At 37.1% G+C, this 20,914-nt stretch overlaps 1 protein-coding gene across 1 annotated transcript in view; it reads left to right on the top strand.

The window, feature by feature from the left end:
* The first annotated feature begins 514 nt into the window (after positions 1–514).
* Positions 515–20,914, top strand: part of LOC107598694 (vacuolar protein sorting-associated protein 35-like) — a 25,090-nt gene continuing 4,690 nt past the window's right edge. The window contains exons 1-15 of the mRNA XM_016290086.1: positions 515–623; positions 6,390–6,488; positions 6,655–6,751; positions 6,923–7,046; positions 9,601–9,783; positions 10,035–10,248; positions 11,463–11,546; positions 11,708–11,817; positions 12,209–12,305; positions 12,408–12,556; positions 14,039–14,246; positions 16,791–16,946; positions 17,696–17,818; positions 19,290–19,469; positions 19,683–19,922. Coding sequence (XP_016145572.1) covers positions 621–623; positions 6,390–6,488; positions 6,655–6,751; positions 6,923–7,046; positions 9,601–9,783; positions 10,035–10,248; positions 11,463–11,546; positions 11,708–11,817; positions 12,209–12,305; positions 12,408–12,556; positions 14,039–14,246; positions 16,791–16,946; positions 17,696–17,818; positions 19,290–19,469; positions 19,683–19,922 — 2,067 coding nt within the window. The 5' untranslated portion in view covers positions 515–620. The remainder of the gene's footprint in view (positions 624–6,389; positions 6,489–6,654; positions 6,752–6,922; positions 7,047–9,600; positions 9,784–10,034; positions 10,249–11,462; positions 11,547–11,707; positions 11,818–12,208; positions 12,306–12,407; positions 12,557–14,038; positions 14,247–16,790; positions 16,947–17,695; positions 17,819–19,289; positions 19,470–19,682; positions 19,923–20,914) is intronic.

Below are 20,914 nucleotides of genomic sequence, written 5' to 3' on the forward strand. Positions count from 1 at the left end.
GGGCTTTTTATTTATTTATTTATTTAATTTTGATTATGCAATACAAGAACAGCAAATACAATTACAAAGACAAGTAAGAACAAAAGACAACAAGGGTTACAAGCAATACTCCAAAGCATACTATGCTAGCTTTTAAGACTTACACCTTGAAAGAGTCTTACGTGCAATAGAATTATTAAAGAGTCTCTTAAAGAGTTTACGTACACATCCAAATCTTTCCTGAAAATAAAAAAGTAGGGCGTTTTCTTTGAAAATGTACACTTATGAATGTCAAATTGAGCAAGACATAGCAATAGATTAATAATACATTTACAGCGAGAAGGGTCTAAATTCAAAGAGTAACCAAAAAACACAATTTTGGGGGTTGTACAAAAGTTTGGATATAAATATTTGTTAACAAAATGGGAAAGGTCAACCCAGAACTCTTTAGAATAAGCACAGTCCCAAAACAAATGATTGATTGCTTCTTCAGGCTGAAGGCAAGAGGAGCCATTGGGGGAAATAGCTCTCAGGGCTTGCTGTGTTGTGTGCGGGCAGAGCTCGTCAGGAGGCAGTCACATGACACGACCATACATTCACAGCGGGCTCATCCAGCGTTTCCTCGAACATAGCTAATAATCATGGTAAGATAGAAGCCATCATCGTATGCGTAGACTGTATGCTGGATGCTTTGTATGCGCCGTTAAGTTGCTTAAAACAGTGATAGTGTCAGAGGGACACTGACATCTCTTGACGGACTGTTGCGCGTTTGTGAAGGTAGTCGTTAGCATTAGCGTTTGGGATGCGGAGGCCTACATACTCTTAATCATTCTTGTTCATTTCCTCTGTCTTGTTTGATTCTACTAGCGGTGTGTCATTTGGCATGCAGGTTTAGTAGACTTGCAGCCCTTATGTTTTGCTGTCATTACAATCCACACGTTGTGTGCTAAATGCGCTACTTTAAACTGCTAATCCTGCTAGCATTAGCCTTGTTATTTGTTTACAGTTCTGTTTATGTCAGAAGTGTTATTATGTATCTGAGATACTTTTATATGCAGCTCTTTGTTTATAAGTGCATTAGATATAGTCGAATAATGGAAATGATTTTAGTATGCGGTGTTTGGTCACGGGTTCATTCATTCAGGTTAAAGCAGACGGTAATCTGTTAAATTTACTGTTCATCATAACACTTTTGAAATTGCTATTCTTCAGGTGAAGTGTAACTGTCTAGTACTGACAGTACTATATCTTCAGTAGGGGTTACGTCTGTCACCCCCCACCCTGGCCTGCAGACCACTGAGACTTCATTTTATATAGCTATATGATCAGTTATAATCTCGTGATTACAGGCATTTATTAGGCTCATTAACAGATTCATAGAATGGCACTGTTTCAGTTCTTGAAGTTATACTTTCTGCACTTTTATTGAAAACATATTTGGTAATGTCACATGGCTTTCTAGCTGTAGTGCTATTCTTCATGCACCGTATTTCATTTGTAGCAATATTTTTGTAATTCATTTACAGTTATGCACAGTGGTTTTGTGATATTTTCATATTTCTAAAATATGCCTCAGGACAAATTAATTGAAAGGTGCTAGGCTGAAATGTAATGAAAAATAGTGAGAAACTACAGCACTTGGAATTCAACTTTAGAGCAGTAATGTGTATGTGTAAGGGAGACCTTTTTTTCAGCATTAAGCAAGGATGCATTAAATAGATTGAAATTGACAGTGAAGTTATTTTTAATGTTAAAGATTTCTGTCAAATAAATGCTGCTCTTTTGAACTTTCTATTCTTCAAAGAGATTTGAAAACAAATGTATGACATTTTCCACAAAAATACATAATTCATATTTTCAATGTTGATAATAAGAAATGTTTCTTGAGCACCAAATTAGCATATCAGAATGATTTATGAAGGATCATGTGACACAGAAGACTTGGAGGGTCATTCTGGCTAAGACTTTTGACTTTGGTAGTATTTGTTTTTCCTGAAGAAAGACAAACGTAAATAGTGATAAAAGCCAAAATAACAAATGAAGATTTACTGGGTAATCCACTATTTTGTTGAGGTCGGTCAAAATGACAAATCAGTTCAAAAAGTTTTTAATTTATATAGCACAGTAAAAACAACAGTAGTTGACCATTGTGCTGTACTAAAAGACAAAGGATAAATATCTTAAAAAAAGGAGACAAAAGATAATTTGCAAAACAATGATAAAGTGAGTTTACGTCAAAAACACCAATCAGAAAATTCAACCAAAAATCAAGAACAGTTATGCCTGAGAGAAAAGTTAGGTTAGGTTTAACTTGGGTTTAAATTCAGACTCTGTCTAGATCTCGGAACCATCAGCAATCTTTGTGGAGATTACCTTAATGATCTAGTTATTTAAAGGTGCAGTAGGAGAGCTTGGAAAATGTTAACTTTAGCCTGATAGTACTGAAAGCGAACGTCCCACCCTCCCTGCAATCACTGTCCAAAGCCATGCCACCTGAATGTATTTACGCTCACAGACCAGAACACCAGAGACAACATTACTACAATAGGCTACATCAGCGGTTCCCAATTCCAATGTTTCAAAGTGAAGTAAACTTCAATGGTAAAAATAGTGAGAAACTACAGCACTTGGAATTCAACTTTAGAGCAGTAATGTGTATGTGTAAGGGAGACCTTTTTTTCAGCATTAAGCAAGGATGCATTAAATAGATCGAAATTGACAGTGAAGTTATTTTTAATGTTAAAGATTTCTGTCAAATAAATGCTGCTCTTTTGAACTTTCTATTCTTCAAAGAGATTTGAAAACAAATGTATGACATTTTCCACAAAAATACATAATTCATATTTTCAATGTTGATAATAAGAAATGTTTCTTGAGCACCAAATTAGCATATCAGAATGATTTATGAAGGATCATGTGACACAGAAGACTTGGAGGGTCATTCTGGCTAAGACTTTTGACTTTGGTAGTATTTGTTTTTCCTGAAGAAAGACAAACGTAAATAGTGATAAAAGCCAAAATAACAAATGAAGATTTACTGGGTAATCCACTATTTTGTTGAGGTCGGTCAAAATGACAAATCAGTTCAAAAAGTTTTTAATTTATATAGCACAGTAAAAACAACAGTAGTTGACCATTGTGCTGTACTAAAAGACAAAGGATAAATATCTTAAAAAAAGGAGACAAAAGATAATTTGCAAAACAATGATAAAGTGAGTTTACGTCAAAAACACCAATCAGAAAATTCAACCAAAAATCAAGAACAGTTATGCCTGAGAGAAAAGTTAGGTTAGATTTAACTTGGGTTTAAATTCAGACTCTGTCTAGATCTCGGAACCATCAGCAATCTTTGTGGAGATTACCTTAATGATCTAGTTATTTAAAGGTGCAGTAGGAGAGCTTGGAAAATGTTAACTTTAGCCTGATAGTACTGAAAGCGAACGTCCCACCCTCCCTGCAATCACTGTCCAAAGCCATGCCACCTGAATGTATTTACGCTCACAGACCAGAACACCAGAGACAACATTACTACAATAGGCTACATCAGCGGTTCCCAATTCCAATGTTTCAAAGTGAAGTAAACTTCAATGGATTTCCCCTGCTCAAGGAGTAGGGAGCAATGAACACTGTGTAGGGATCATATCGATCGGAACACAGTTCGTGCACATAGCTCTCTTATAACGAGCTGGTTATCTGAATCGGGTGTGGTAACTAAGCGAGATACGCAAAATAAATGCAGAGCGGGGGAGCGCGAGGACTGGGATTGGGAACCGCTGAGCTACATCATGCGTCATTCACTGGTGAGAAAACTTTAAAAGTACTACAATACCAGGAAGGAAGATCGGGTTGTTGATGTTTGTCTGCCATTCTCGCTCTGTCTGCACAGTGTGCGTGAACGCGCTGATGACGTATCCTGTCTGCGCGAACCGGGTGCGCAGAGGTATGCTAATACATTAGTTGACAGGCAGGTAGGAAAGCCAATTAAAACGCTTGGACCGAGCGTTTTGATTGGACTAACATTTCTTTGTCCTACGCCTTCCACAGAATATATAAATACAGATAAAGATATTTAGACCACTTAACTTAATGATTGCTATCGGGATGTGAAGAGACTTTCAACCAGCATAACAAAAAATGTTTCTGAAGACAATCACCTATTGCACCTTTAATTTCAAAAGATCAGAAAGATATTTTGGAGCTAATCCTTTCAGGGCTTTAAAAACAAAAAACAAAATTTTAAAATCAATTCTATTACAAACCAACAGCCAGTGCAAAGAATGTTACCTCAGTTTTGCTCTCGTTGAGATGCAAAAAATTTAAGGAAAACCCAGACTTAATATCAGGCAAGCATGCTGATAATGAGCTTAAGGCTTTATTAAGGGCAGATAAATTTGTGTGTCATCAGCATAAAAGTGAAATGACACTCCATGTTTAGAAAGAATAGTACCCAAAGGAAGCATATACAACGAGAACAAAACAGGGCCCAGAATGGAGCTCTGAGGGACTCCATAATCCAAAACAGAAGAAGAAAACCTGTCAAGACAAACAGAAAAAGTTATATCATTCAGATAGGACTTAAACCACTTAAGAGCAAAACCTTCAATACCCACACATTGTTCAAGTTGTGGAATAAGAATTTTGTGGTCCACAGTATCAAAGGTAGCACTTAAAGGGTTAGTTCAACCAAAAATTCTGTCATTAATTACTCACCCTCATGTCGTTTCAAACCCGTAAGACCTCCATTCATCTTCGGAACACAAATTAAGATATTTTTTATTTATTCTGAGAGCTCTCTGACCCTCCCATAGACAGCAATGTAATTACCACGATCAAGGTCCAGAAACGTAGCAAGGAGATCGGTAGTGGAGATCAGTGGATACTCTCCAAAATGGCACCAGGGTGATGCGGAGGAGACGAATTGTTGAATAAAGTCATTATTTTTGTTTTCTTTGCATACAAAAAGTATTCTCATAGCTTTGTAAAATTACGGTTGAACCCCTGATGCCACATGGCTTATTTTACCGATCTCCTTGCTACATTTCTGGACCTTGATCGTGGTAATTACATTGCTGTCTATGGGAGGGTCAGAGAGCTCTCAGATTCCATCAAAAATATCTTAATTTGTGTTCCGAAGATGAACGGAGGTCTTACGGGTTTAGAATGACATGAGGGTGAGTAATTAATGACAGAATTTTCATTTTTGGTTGAACTATCCTTTTAAATCTAAGAGAAAAGGCCCTTTCACACCAAGAACGATAACTATAAAGATAACTATATTAGTGTCCACACCAGTGGATGATATTGTATGTTTATTCCAAGCGCACGCTCATCTGCTGCTTTAAATTCTCAAGCTTGTTATAGCAGGATTGATTCTGATTGGCTTTCAATGTTTTTATCGTTTATCAGCTGGTAATTCCAATGATATTGCTTCTCTGTGCCTTTATCGTTATAGCTGTGGTGTGGACTCTGCTATTCTTTAATTTTGAGAATGATTTTTAGAACTATATCTTCATCTTTATAGTTATTGTCCTTGGTGTGAACAGGCCTTAAGAGTATCATATTTATAAAAATATATAAGAATATCACAGAAGACAATTTCACAGAGATTTGAATGTGAAAAGTGTTTTTTCTCATTGTTGAACCCAGTTTTATGTAATGTATTTTGCATTACTTGCATTACTTTTGCAACTAGGACTGCCAAATTCAACTGATTTAGACATACTAATCTCTGTGAAAATAAAATAAAGATGCTGCCATGTTTCTAAAGTAATTTTTCCCAGTATAATTTGGCTCCAAATCCCAAATTGTCATTTTGACCTCCCTCTACATATGCATTACTCAGATTTTTTTTGTCTGTCTTCTTTCTTTTTCATTAATGTATTTCTTGCACCAGGAGAAAAAAAAAAACATCATAATTTTTTTTTAGCTGGAGACCCCTGGTTGAGTTGATATGGAATGTCCTTGGAGTAATGCCTGCTGAAAATTGAGCTTTGCCATTACAGGAATAAATGTCAGTTTAAAATATTTTTAAATAAAAAACTGTTATTTTTAATTGTAATAATATTTCACAATATTATTGTTTTTACTGTTTGTTTGACCAAATAAATGCAGCCTTGGTGAAGATAAAGAGATTTCTTTCCAAAACGTAAAAAAATCTTATGAACCCAAAACTTTTGAACAGTAGTGTACATATAGCCTACCTACTATATATCTAAACTTTAAACACACTTTTAAGCGAATTGTTTCTCATGATCTTAAAAACCATCTGATATAAAAGCCTAAGCTTAAATGCTTTAAATGAGTTAAAATTAGTAAAAAAAAAAAAATTTGCTGGGACATACAGATGTTGATGTTGAAAGAAACTACACCTGATTTTAGTTTGATTGTTTGACTGCACCTGTTTATTCCAGCCTACCACACAGCAGTCGCCTCAGGATGAGCAGGAGAAGCTGTTGGATGAAGCTGTGCAGGCAGTCAAAGTTCAGTCATTTCAAATGAAGCGCTGTCTGGTGAGTTAAGTACATGCAGGTTTACAGTGTCCATAACATTGTTCATTTCCATAGCAGTGTTATGCTTCTTGCTTTTAACAATTAAAATAAAGCAAAATTTTATTGACATTGCCTTGTGAAAGCTGCACCCTTACTCTGTTGATGAACATTTATGTCCTTCATCCAGGACAAGAACAAGCTGATGGATGCACTGAAACATGCCTCAAATATGTTGGGGGAGTTAAGGACTTCTATGCTTTCTCCCAAGAGCTACTACGAACTCTGTATGTGTTTCCATTGCATTATGTGTTTAAATAGAATAGAACTCATTTGCGCTCTTAACATTAAGAATTTTCTAAAGAACATTATACTGTGCTGTTATTTTCTTGCAACAGCTGCTGTACATGTCATCTGTAGAGATTTCATTTATTTATTGTACTAAATTCTTGTTGTAGATATGGCCATCTCAGATGAGCTGCATTACCTGGAAGTCTATTTGACAGATGAGTTCGCCAAAGGCCGCAAGGTTGCGGACCTCTATGAGCTTGTTCAGTATGCTGGCAACATCATCCCTAGACTGTGAGTATCTGAGGAAATCTCCCCAAATACTGTTACTGTAATTTTCAAGATTTTGCCATTTCACATTGGCCAACATGGTGACTATAAAATAAAAATGCCAACGGAGCAGTCTGCATCCATTTGGTGATCTTGTTAAAGGGTTAGTTCACCCAAACATAATTACTGAACAGTATTTATATCGTTTTTTACCTCTGATGCACTGCAATGTCTGAACTGTCCTGAGCGCATCCTGAGCGCATCCTTGACAGCCGGCGCAAATGGACCATTGACACTCCTAATTGAGATTGTAGATAGAGTGTCAATGGTCCATTTGAGAGATAGGTGGCGGTAATGCACTTATAAGTCTGCGATCCGTCGTAAAGCAAGAAGAAGACGCTTCACTCGCCGGCTGTCGAGGACGCGCTCAGGACAGTTCAGACATTGCGGTGCATCAGAGGTAAAAAACAATATATATAGTGTTCAGTTTCTTGCACAGACCGATCGTTTCGTGTCTTTACACATCAGTGTATCATCACGAGCTGCAGGGTTTAATTTGGTTTTGTCTGTGTATGTTTTTTTTACTCTCAAAGCCGTGATTCCCATTCACTTCCATTATATGACTGACAGACTGCAACGGTTTGAAGTTAAAAATCTTCGTTTGTGTTCTACTGAAGAAACAAAGTCCCCTACATTTTGGATGCCCCGGGAATAAGCAGATAAACATAACATTTTCATTTTTGGGTGAACTATCCCTTTAAACGGGAATGATTCTTTCCCACTTTAAATAAATCATGTAGTTTGATTAACTAAGGTTTGTGGTAGTTGTGCCATTATTTAATGTCACAAAAAAGCATGTTTTAACCCATTTTGAGCTTGACATGATTTTTGTGGAGCTCCTTTGTTGTCTGCTCATCTTTAATGAGGAAGTGTGTGCTTTAACAGATTGATGGAGTGCATTTGTTTGAAGAAAAAGTAAGGCATAAACAAGCAGTGCTTAAGTGAAGCAAGAAAGTACAGCCACCGACAAGTGTTTCTACCACATAACAGCTGTGGCTTTATACAGAAATAAAGTGATTTCTGGGTTACTCCTTTGAGTGTGCCTTTTAATAATTGTCATAAGTTGTAAAATGGTTATCAGGAGTTGGCCTTCATTGGGGGAGCCTGGCAGAGGCAGTGTCATCTGGGGCGACACAAGGCTCCTCCACTCACATGCAGTGAAATGTGCAATCTAGTTCTTTGACTCAACTGCAGTGCTTTCATGGCATTGTGCCCGCTATCATTTCTGCCTACGCCTCTCATTAAAGGAATTGTGATCTAGTGGGTAACTTTTTTTTGTCTGAGCATCTCATTATAGTGCTTCTTTGCCTCCCTTCATTTCAGTTGCTATCTTTCTATATGGGTTTCACCTCTGAAGCGGTCTCTCTCTTAAATTAAAGTCTCTTAACCTCCTAGAAACTAATACAGTTGATCTTCTTAAAAAGTCAAGCCGTAAATGCTTGTATAACAACAACATAGATAATATAAAAGGTCTGAAATGTTTTGGGGAGTCCAAGTAGCAGTGTAGTGTAGTCCATTCAAATGGTATAATGGCTGTATTTAATGTTTGCGTGCAATTTTGGGGATATTAAAACACTCTACTAATCTATCCTGGGTCTAATATGGAGATATCTGTCCTGGGTCAGTGCTGGAGAGGCATTTATTCTGGTGAATCAGTTCATTGTAAGTGATCTGGAAAGTCACCATTATGCTAGCAAATCGGTTCAGCCTAAATAGCTCACCCTCTGAAATGGAGCATTGGAAAGCCTGGTTACTTTTATTTAATAGGTCTGTTTATGAGAATGAACATGCTACATTGTTACATGTTAATTAAATATAAGTCAGTATGAAGTAATTTATGGGAAAACATTTATGTATGCAACATATAACATTTCAACTCTATTTTATTTCCTGTATTGAACGGTTCTAACATACCATTCAACAGCTGTGGTTTGTTAGTGGCTTAATCATCCGTATGAGCCATATTGAAAGTCATCAAAAGACAATGCTAAAAAATATATCAGGATTTATATATATATATATATACATATAAAACTCCCAGCCCTAATCACCACTCATTCAGTTCTTCTGAATGTAATGATGTGGTATTAACATTTTAAAAATTGTGTAAATGTATTGTATTTCATTCCCCTAAACATGTTTGTTTCAGAATTATTATAAACTTACTACATCCAAATGTTAATCAACACAAAAAATCAAAGACCAAAGTGTAGCTAAATAAACTGCTCAAATCAGTCAGGCTCGTGGAATAGAAAGTGTTGATTTTGTGCCTGTTACTGTGGAATTTGCATTAAGCCTGGCAGATGTCTTTTATTTCACTTCAGTGTTTTACATTGTTTATATCGCAAAAGATAAATCTTCTAGGGTTCATGCTTTATGAGTACATCCATCATTTTATTATGAGGCTTAACTAAAGTACTTTTTCAAGTACTTTAGTTATCTGGTACCTTTGTTTTTCCACTTGTTTGCGGTCATTGAGTCATATTGCTCATTAACTTCTCTCTCTTTGGCTTCTCAGGTACCTGTTGATAACTGTCGGAGTGGTGTACGTTCGCTCTTTCCCCCAATCCCGCAAAGACATACTAAAGGACCTGGTGGAAATGTGTCGTGGTGTGCAGCATCCACTCCGGGGCTTGTTCCTCAGGAACTACCTGCTGCAGTGTACACGCAACATCCTGCCTGATGATGGAGAGCAGGCTGAGTACGACACTCCGTATCTAATGGCTGTAATTGCACCTCAAGTAGTTCAAGAGTCTTGTGACTCACACTGAACAATTTAAATGATGCCGTAGCACAATCCTATGTGCTAAAATACAATTTAATCCATTGCTAGAAAAGGCCTGTTTTTCCCGCGTTCCGTGCTTAGACAGCTTTTGACAAAATGAATCACTACAAATGTCATTATCTGCTAAGGATTGAATAACTACCAATGTGCTCTTCTATTTGATTTAGGGAAGAGATGACCGGGGACATTAATGACTCCATTGACTTTGTACTGCTGAATTTTGCCGAGATGAATAAATTGTGGGTGCGAATGCAGCATCAGGGACACAGTAGGGACCGAGAAAAGAGAGAGAAGGAGAGGCAAGAGCTACGTATCCTCGTAGGGACCAATCTGGTCCGACTGAGCCAGCTGGAAGGCGTCAATGTGGAAAAGTACAAACAGGTGCGTTTCAGTTGCAGTGCTCCAGTGTAGATAAATGATCTTTCTCCAAAGCCTATAGAGCTCTTTTAAAGGTTGAAAAGGGTGCATTGAAATTAGATTTGACCTTGATTACCTGTTTATTTGTGGGAACCTCAAGTTAGCACTTACCATATATCACTGGGTAAAAGAGCCATTGATGGAACGACAACTGCGTAAGAGGTTACGGTATCTTTTGATAGTCCTTTGAAATCTGTTTGTTAAAACACTCCATGTTCACAATCATGAACAATGTGACAGGCTCAGTATGTTTTCATTTGATTTTTAAATTCAAGCACCCATACATATGCATTTCTGATGTACTTTAAGCTTTTTAACCAGAGTTAAATGATCATTTTATCTTGATATGACCAAATCAAAACTCTGTGATTCATACTTTCAGCAAACCGCTTACAGACTCATGTACCTTGGTCATATTACTTTTAAATGCCCACTTATTTTTAGAACTACAAGTGACGGGATTGTGAAAATGTCGCTGAATAAAAAATGAATAAATGAATATTTTATCAAGGTATCCATATTATATTTGAATAGTTTGTAAAACAGACAATCATTCTCATTTTGAGCCATTTGTGAAAAAAGCGTTCAAAAGTTGTTGTTTTTTTTGGGTACTTGATCAAATATGATAGTAAAGACATATAAAATGTTACATAAGGTTTCTATTCCAAACAAATGCTGTTCTTTTGAACGTTCTATTCATAAAAGAGTCCTGAAAAAATCTATCATGGTTTCCACAAAAATATTAAGCGGTTTAATTGTTTTCAACATTAATACACCAAATCAGTAATGATTTCTGAAGATCATGTGATACTGAAGGCTTGAGCAGTGGCTGTTGAAAATTCAGCTTTGCCGTCACATGAATAAAATACATGTTAATATATATTAAAATAAAAGCAGTTATTTTAAATTGTAATATATTTCACACTATTACTGTTGTAATCATTTTTATCATAAATGCAGCCTTGGTGAGCATAAGAAACTTATTTTAAAAAAAAACTTCATAAAGACCTTAAACTCTATAGTATACACCACAACAAGAACTGTTTGTAACGTAAATTGGTTGTAACGCAGCATATACTGTAGGCAGAAATTTGTAGAATTGTGCTGTGATTTGCAGTTATCTTGTTTGCAAAAGGATTTGGCAGCTCTAACGGTAAATATATGTCGACTCCCCACAGATCGTTTTGTCTGGGATCTTGGAGCAGGTGGTGAACTGTAGAGACCCTCTAGCACAGGAATACCTCATGGAGTGCATCATACAGGTACAGAAATATGCCAACTTCACTCATCATCCTGTTGTACCTGACTGTAGGAGTCTGTCTTTTAACATGCTCCCCATTTAACCCAACTATTTTAAGTAGTAGGTGTGGGCATGTTATAGTTAATTCCCTCACATTTTTGTCTGCACTTTCTTTTTCTACAGGTCATTCCGGATGAGTTCCACCTGCAGACGTTGAACCCGTTCCTTCGCTCCTGTGCTGATCTGCACCAAAGCGTAAACGTCAAGAACATCATCATTGCCCTTATTGACAGGTGGCTTGTTGTTCCAATTATTCACTGTTCAGCTCAGAGAGAGATCTGTTATTTACATACTGTATCTTTCTTTTAAATAAATTCCACTTGGTTATATAATGCGAAGAAATGTTATTTACAATCTTTATTTTACAGTGCTTGTTACAAGTTTTACGTACTTACTGTAGTAATAAATTATAGATAAATGCATGTAACTAACACTAAAACAAACCCCCATCCTAACCCTAACCATATTGTTAGTACAATATTTCTCAGTACTTAAATGTATAATTACAGTGTAACAAGGACACGGTACAATAAAGTGTAACTGAAGAAATTCATACGTTTTAGCGTAACTTAACTTTTCAGAGCTGTATATTGAGTCTTATCCGATTGTGGTCTCGTCCCACAGATTGGCCTTGTTTGCTCACAGAGAAGATGGGCCTGGAATCCCTGCTGAAATCAAGCTATTTGATATTTTCTCACAGCAGGTGGCAACTGTCATACAGGTATAATATCATGTGGTGTCTTTATTGAAATATGGAGTAATTTAGTAAAATCACTAACTCAAATGTTTAATGTTGCAATCTTTACTTTTTCTTTCTTGTCAGTCTCGTCAGGATATGCCATCTGAAGATGTTGTTTCGCTCCAAGTGTCTCTCATTAATCTGGCAATGAAGTGCTATCCTGAGCGTGTGGACTATGTGGATAAAGTGTTGGAAAGTACTGTGGAGATTTTCAACAAACTCAACCTGGAGCAGTGAGTATTAGTTCAAATGTTTTTCTCACACCATTCGGCAGATCAGAACATGGTCAAAGCAACACCCACACTCTTTAGCACTTAAGTGTGTTGCTGAAAGATCCTTAAGCTTTTACTTGCTAGAGGATTTGAGTGCTTCATTTCTGTATTTAGGCTCATTTTTGGTATAAAGGAACCATTACATCAGATCATGCCTATAATAACTACGTAACCTCTTAAACTAGTATGCTGATCCTAATCTATATTTGAGTTGTTGCACCCCGCTAATATATTCAAAGAAAACTAGACCATCTGGAAGTATTGCAATGTAATTTCTGGTTAAAAGTTTTCAATTTTGTTTATATTTAGATTACTTTTTAACCATTAAGTCAAAGCCACCTCTTGTTTCTGGTCTAATAATTTCAATTATAGATTGTATGGAACCATATGTATTCACAGTTTTACAAATATTAATATTATAATACTAATATTTATTATAAAGAAAATCAGTTGTATTCCAGGCTAAATAGTTATTCGCCCATTTTCTCTTGAGCATCCAGTTGAACCTTGGTCTGTGTTAGTGATCTTTCTGAGATGACGTGTTGCTTTGACACTGGCAGTGTAGACACACTCAAGCTTTTGCTGTGTGCCCACGTTTCAGTGTCGTCAGGGTGCAAGTCAGTGGGAGACTGACAATACAGCATACCTAAGGCATAACAGAAAGTTTTGACAAAGTTTGAATGGGGTCTGTGCACTTGCAGTATAATTTTAGTGTTCTTGAAATCAGATTTTTTGACAATACAAAAGCACATATTATTACAGAAAGCACTTTATTTATTTATTTTTTTTTATCAAAGAAGAACATGCAGATACTACATTTAAATGTCCCTATAAGAGTTAGTTATGACAATACAAAAGCACATATTATTACAGAAAGCACTTTATTTATTTATTTTTTTTATCAAAGAAGAACATGCAGATACTACATTTAAATGTCCCTATAAGAGTTAGTTCCTGTGCTGTCTTTGTTTGCATTTTCATCTTTTACTCATGTGTTAAAAATAAATGTGATTGTTTCTTTGCTGACGTCTAAAATCTTACCAGACACCTAGCAATTTTGAGGGTGGATGGGATGCCACATAGACATGATGACTCACTGTTTGCAATCACAGTGAGTGACTGATCATAGCACAGGCCAGTCATGCTAAAGGCTGATATTTGTGACTAGCTGACACTTCAGCACACATTGTGGTAATGATTTTTGGTGTCATTCCTCAAATCTTCCTATTTAAGATGATTGGAAGATCTGTAAATGCTGGATTTGTTTTTATGGATGAATCGTTTCGCCGCCTTCAACATCTTGGTGTAAATTTGAAACATAGCTATACAAACCACCTGCCTTTTAAAATACATAGGGCCACAGAAGTAAGGTAATTCATTACCACACCAGTATACCTGCTTCTGTTTGTGACTGTTTGATTTCTTTCATGTCTTTTTGTGCAGCATTGCCACCAGCAGTGCAGTGTCTAAGGAGTTGACCAGGCTGCTAAAGATTCCCGTGGACACGTACAATAACATCCTCACCGTGCTCCAGCTCAAGCATTTTCCACCACTGTTTGAGTACTTCGATTATGAGTCACGCAAAAGTATGAGCTGCTACGTGCTGAGCAACATTCTGGACTACAACACCACCATAGTGGCCCAAGATCAGGTTTATATCATATACAGTATTGAATGGTCAGGCTGATGATGTTTGCATGTCTCCAATGAAATCCCAGTATAGTGGAACGTTTGAGAGTCTTGTATCTCTTTGTACAGTAAATTACATTGAATTGAATTGCCATACAAAGGTTTGGGGACTTTTGTGAAAACCGTAATGCATGTTTTTCAGTATTCTTTGATAAATGAAAATTTCAAAAGAACAGCATTTATTTGAACTAGAAATCTTTTATAAGATTGTTAATGTCTTTACTGTCACTTTTGATCAATTTAATGCACCCTTGCCAAGTAAGGGGCCGTTCACATATTGCGTTTTTTTGCATGCTCAAGTTTGTTATTTCAAATGTAGACGTGTGGCAAGCGCACACAAATAGAGAGCGACACAGTCGCGATGTGCTGTTTTTTTCCAGGCACGCGCTGCAGCGAGATAAAAACATCTCAACTTTTCAGAATGCCGCAAGCGCATCGAGGGTCATGTCACAAGAACCAACAAATCACCTTCACCCTTTCCGTAACAACATTGAAAGCTCAGCCAAGATGGAAGCACAGTTGATCATAACTGTACAGGAATAGCCATTTTTATATAAATTTTGTATAAATCTAGGAGCAGAGCTACTGCAAGCAATTTTCAATGCTGGAAATCCATTTATCCTTCATTGAAACTTTCGCACCGTCATGGAGAGCGCAGGTCATGGTTGCTTAGCAACGGCAGATCCCGAGCACTTTGGAAAGAAGGAAAAAGCGGTGCAGATAGCGTTTTCCACGCGACATGTGAACGGCACCTAAAAAGTAATAATTTCTTAGAAAAAATGTTGTTGAGCCCAAACCTTTGAATGGTACTGCACATTGATATCCTCATCAAAGTCTGCTCTCTTCAGATCCTTCTACAACATTTATACTGGGTTAATGCAGTGTTTAGTTTTTGCCAAACAATTATCTCTTTTGTCCATAACGCATTCCTCCAATAGCCTCTGGCTCATCCACATGGTCCTTTGTCAAACATTTGGAAGGCAGCAGCATTCCTCTTAGACTGGAGTAGAGCACCCCATTCTTGTTCAGAGCAACCTTACTAAAGCGAGAGTGGCCTCTAGATCCTTAGATGATAGCCAGTTGATTAGAGGATTAAACATCTAGCTTTTGGGGTGGTTTTTGTTGGATAGAGTAACAGTGGTGATGAATTTTTATTCATTTGTACTCTCTTGGTACACTCAAATTCTTAAAAAATAGTCAGCATGAAATGATTTTCTAAATCCATGTTATAGATCTTATTGTGAACAATTCATCTGTGAATGTTACATTTTTTTAAAATGTTTGGCCTTGTAATATTTAATCAAAATGTCATAACTGGACCTTCCAGGGAAAAATATCTTTTGCTACTTCTGTTTCATCATGACTATAAAACTATTCCAGCTTGGTAAGCATAAATAACATCAGTCAATGACCAAAGCATGGCAAACCTCAAACCTGTGTAGTGCGGACCATAGTGTGATAGAGAAGACCCAGAGCAGGCCTGCTAAACTCACATATGATTTTTTTTTTTTATCTCATTAATTGAAAGGCTTTAGTTCAGTTACGTCTTTAAATGAACTGATGATACTTTACATACTATACATCTTCAACAAAAATATTTACTCTTGGTCAATATGTAAGTGGAAAGAATTTGTGTATTAACAGATTGTCTTAGTTTAAGCACAAATGCAGAAGATTCTTTAAGCTTCACAAACTTTTAATGCCATTGTATTTCCTTTTTGAATATATGAATATGTAACCAATATTTGAGTCATTTGCCTTTCTAATAGCAGGTGACTGACAGGTTCAGGTGGCCTATTGTCGGTTTCCTCCTTTGTTATTACACTGTGTACCATGAGTTTAGAGCACTGCAGAGGTTGCAGTGCTTTTAGACTTGCTTTGATTGCTTTTAGACTTGTCTGACACAAGCCCAGGGGTTTACTCTGCCTGTTTTTCAAAGGTGTTGTTAATTCTCCCTAAAATCTGTGACTGCTAAGGGAAAGGTCAGCTATGATTCAGACAGTTCTGCCCATTTCACTGAGGGAGGGTTATATTGATATTCCTGTGTTGGAGAATGTTGGAGCTCCTCTGGCCTTTTCTGAGCTCCATCTTGCCTCTCACCCACTCATCTTGTGAGCAGTTGAAAAGAGAGCACTGAATACATGACAGCAGCAAGGAACCATTTGAAGCCATTTAAATCTGTTTGCTGTAGAGTACAAAACTGCAAAAATAATGACTGGATGAAGCCAAGCTTCAACTGAATTATCCAGGTCTGTCAAAAAAAGTAGAAGTTGTATGTAAGATGGATAGGAGAAAGTATTTTTAAATCAAAAACATGCCTGCCTTATAATACATCTAATCATATTTACATACTGTCACCTGAATTCAGATGTCTCCACTGATTCTTTAAAAGTCACTTTTGGTGTATTTTAGGACCACCAAATAGCATTCTTTTGTACACTTTTGCTGTGTCTTATCTATTTGCACCCTGCTATCCAGACATAATCTCATGGCTCTTTCCTTGCAGGTTGATGCGATCCTGAACCTGGTGTCTACGCTGATCCAGGACCAGCCAGATCAGCCTGCTGAGGATCCTGACCAAGAGGACTTTGCTGACGAACAGAGCCTTGTGGGCCGCTTCATTCATCTGCTACATTCAGACGACCCTGACCAGCAGTATCTGGTACACGTTCTTTCCTTCCTTACCCTCTCCTTTCAACATATGACAGCAAAGCATTGCTACACTCCATTCAAAAAATCTATAAAACCTCTTTATTTGTGGGGGAAGTACAGCATGTTTCTTTGAACATTTCACATGCACTGGATCCTAAGGAGAAATAATCCCCTTGATGAAACATAAGCAATTGACTGACAATGTCATGATTGTTTGACATCGGCCAGAACTAGTCTAATTAGCTCCCAGTGAAAGTTATTTTATTCTGTATTCAATCAGCTGATGAGGTCATCATGCTGCTTAATGATTTATTATGAATTGATTAATCTGAACAGAGCCTTGTGGGCCGCTTCATTCATCTGCTACATTCAGACGACCCTGACCAGCAGTATCTGGTACACGTTCTTTCATTCCTTCCTTACCCTCTCCTTTCAACATATGACAGCAAAGCATTGCTACACTCCATTCAAAAAATCTATAAAACCTCTTTATTTGTGGGGGAAGTACAGCATGTTTCTTTGAACATTTCACATGCACTGGATCCTAAGGAGAAATAATCCCCTTGATGAAACATAAGCAATTGACTGACAATGTCATGATTGTTTGACATCGGCCAGAACTAGTCTAATTAGCTCCCAGTGAAAGTTATTTTATTCTGTATTCAATCAGCTGATGAGGTCATCATGCTGCTTAATGATTTATTATGAATTGATTAATCTACTCTTTTCTTTGTTTTTGTTTTTTTGTGCCTCCCACAGATTTTAAACACTGCCAGGAAACACTTTGGCGCTGGGGGGAACCAAAGAATTCGACACACTCTTCCCCCGCTGGTGTTTGCTGCTTATCAACTGGCCTTCCGTTACAAAGAGAACTCCTCCTCAGTATGTCCCACTTTTAACCACAAAACATCCTACTCTTCCATTTCATTAGCTCAAAGTGATTTCTTCTCTCTACATTGCAACCTTTAGAGACCACATGCTAACAGAAATGGAACATCATAAAAAAAGGATTTGAAGCGTTTGGGCAGCAACTTTGTTGGTGGACACATGTATTTGCAATAGCGCTCCAGTAGAGAAAGGGTTTTCAAAATTTTATGCCCAGAACTCCCAAATACTATAATGCCCTTACTAAAATATAACAGCAGCTATATATTCTCTTGAATAGAGTGTATTTGCAATAGCGCTCCAGTAGAGAAGGGGTGTTCAAAATTTTAAGCCCAGAACTCCCAAATACTATAATGCCCTTACTAAAATATAACAGCAGCTACATGTATATATTCTCTCGAATAGAGATGCATTTGTACTGTGTGAGAACAGTATTAACCATGACAAGCAGACAAGAAGGTTATTAAGGGTTTTCAAAATTTTATGCCCAGAACTCCCAAATACTATAATGCCCTTACTAAAATATAACATCAGCTATATATTCTCTTGAATAGAGATGCATTTGTACTGTGTGAGAACAGTATTAACCATGACAAGCAGACAAGAAGGTTATTATTCTTTTATATTGTTGTCATACTAAAGCAAATTATTAAATATTTAGATTTTACAGATTTACTTTTTATTTAATTGAAGAGGGAATATACTATGATTCAGTTGAATGAAATAACATTTGTAAGGTCGTGATTTCTGACCAGAACTAAACTGGGTAAAAACTTGGTAGCATTTATAAATTCAGTAATAGTCTTGCATTTTACATATGAAACTAACATATATAGTGAACAGCACTAAGAATTATTTTTTTTCTCTCACAATTTTCTTTGGATCTCCAAGCATACTCTTTGGATTCCATGGATCCCAGTTTGAAAACCTCTGCAATATTTAAAAAATAAAAGCACTTCTAAAAAAAAAAAAGTCCACTTCTAATTAGATGGAACTGTTTTTATCAGTATGATACAGAATTAAACATTTAGTGTTTCAGTTTTCAGCTCATCAACTACATTTTGTAATAAAGCTACTGTTTAATTACACACCGGTATAAAAGATAGGAAAAAAATCCCTGAAATTCTAACTTAACCTTCTATAAATCGAATGCTGTAATCCATATGGTTGGTCTGACATAGCTGTTGGTTAGCTAAGAGGTCAGCAGGCTATCTATTGTGTACAGGAACTATACAAATGATAACTGTCATTCAATTAACTCCAATTTACTGTAATTTATGGAAATAGTGAGAAGCATTCCTTCTTAGAATTCTTAGAAAAGCCTTTAAAGGTTTTCATTTGGCATCCATAGTTTGGAAGTGAAAGTGCACCTTTCCTTTCTCACGAAAGTACGGTTGCAGAAGTCTCATCTGTCTTGTGTAAAACCTGAAGAGTTTTTTTTTTATGTGTCAATCTTTCTCTTCCACAGGATGATAAATGGGAAAAGAAATGTCAGAAGATTTTCTCATTCGCCCATCAGACAATCAGTGCTCTGATCAAAGCAGAGCTGGCGGAGTTACCCCTGAGGCTCTTCCTCCAGGGGGCTCTGGCGGCTGGAGAGATTGGCTTTGAGAACCATGAAACGGTTGCCTACGAGTTCATGTCTCAGGTAGAGAAGCATTTTGATTAAATGCCTGATAGGTCACTATTAAGATGGGTAACATGTTTGGATTCTTTATCCTTGCCTCTCATATTCATTACTATTCACAATAGCCTGAGAGCAAGACTAGATCAGAAAAATATTGGTTTGCATTCACTCATTCTCACACCCAACACCTTATTTCTAAAATGCCTTTTCATTTTTGCATGTGTGTGTCCCAAGGCGTTCTCCCTGTATGAAGATGAGATAAGCGACTCAAAGGCTCAGCTGGCCGCCATTACGCTGATTATTGGCACATTTGAGCGTACGCGGTGCTTCAGCGAAGAGAACCACGAGCCCCTGCGTACCCAGTGTGCACTGGCTGCCTCCAAACTGCTGAAGAAACCCGACCAGTGCCGTGCAGTCAGCATTTGTGCCCACCTTTTCTGGTCAGGACGCAACACTGACAAGGGTGGAGAAGAGGTTGGTATATGGTTTCTGCAAAACCAATATATAAAAAAAAAAAAAGACCAATGAAATCTGGCTTTCAGAAAATCTCATTTCTAAAATGAATTGTTCCTTTATGACTGTGAATTAGACTGACCTTAAGTTGTAATTGGATTGCCGGTTATGTTAGTCACATTGAATAGTCTTGAACAAAGTTATGACCTCACCATGGATTGCCGCACAATGCTCAAAAAATCAGTGGCGCTATGTTTATGTTCAGCAGTTATTCTTTCATAACCCCGTTAGATTTGGGTCAGACAGATTAATCTAAATGCCTGAATTTTTGTGAATGGCTGTCATTTTCAATTTTCAAGTGGCTTTATTTGTGCTCTCAGTAAGTTATTGTGGGAGTTTTAGCAATGAAACATGCTATTTCGGGTATAAAATGAAAGTGTCAGTGCAATCGAATTTTTCGGGTATTTGCTGTCATTTTGTAAGCTTTTGTAAAGGTTTTTTTTTTTCATTGTCGAGACGCTGTAGGTGGAAGATGTTCTTATGAGTCATTTGTGTTGAGGTGAGAATTATGGGTAAATTGCTCTCAATGATAAATGAATCTGCCAGTGATTTCAGTGAAACTGTGATTCATTTTAGAAGCAGCATTTTGTGTAGGCTGTAGACAGTTTGTTCAGAATGTGACGTCCTATCTGCTTGTGCATCTTGACCTCTCATAGAGAAGTGTGAATTTTTGAGTTTCTCTCTGACTCCTTTCAAACTGCACACAGCTTTTTAAGCTTGCTTCCAAAATGGGGGTGTATCTCCAGAAAATTAAGGTTGTCAGTTCAGTTACAGAAGGTTGTTACTCGTGTTAAACTGCTGCAGTGTTTAGATACTCCTGTTTTAGATTTTATTTGTGTATAGTTGTAAATAACATATCTGCAGCAGTTGTAACTCTTTGCATGCCATTAATTTATCCCGTACTACTAGTTACTAGTTGTTACTAGTATCCCTAGCAGGGGGGGGGGGGGGGG

Source organism: Sinocyclocheilus grahami, unplaced genomic scaffold (genome assembly GCF_001515645.1).
Source record: "Sinocyclocheilus grahami isolate Dianchi unplaced genomic scaffold, SAMN03320097.WGS_v1.1 scaffold254.1, whole genome shotgun sequence".
NCBI classification, from domain to species: Eukaryota; Metazoa; Chordata; class Actinopteri; order Cypriniformes; family Cyprinidae; genus Sinocyclocheilus; species Sinocyclocheilus grahami.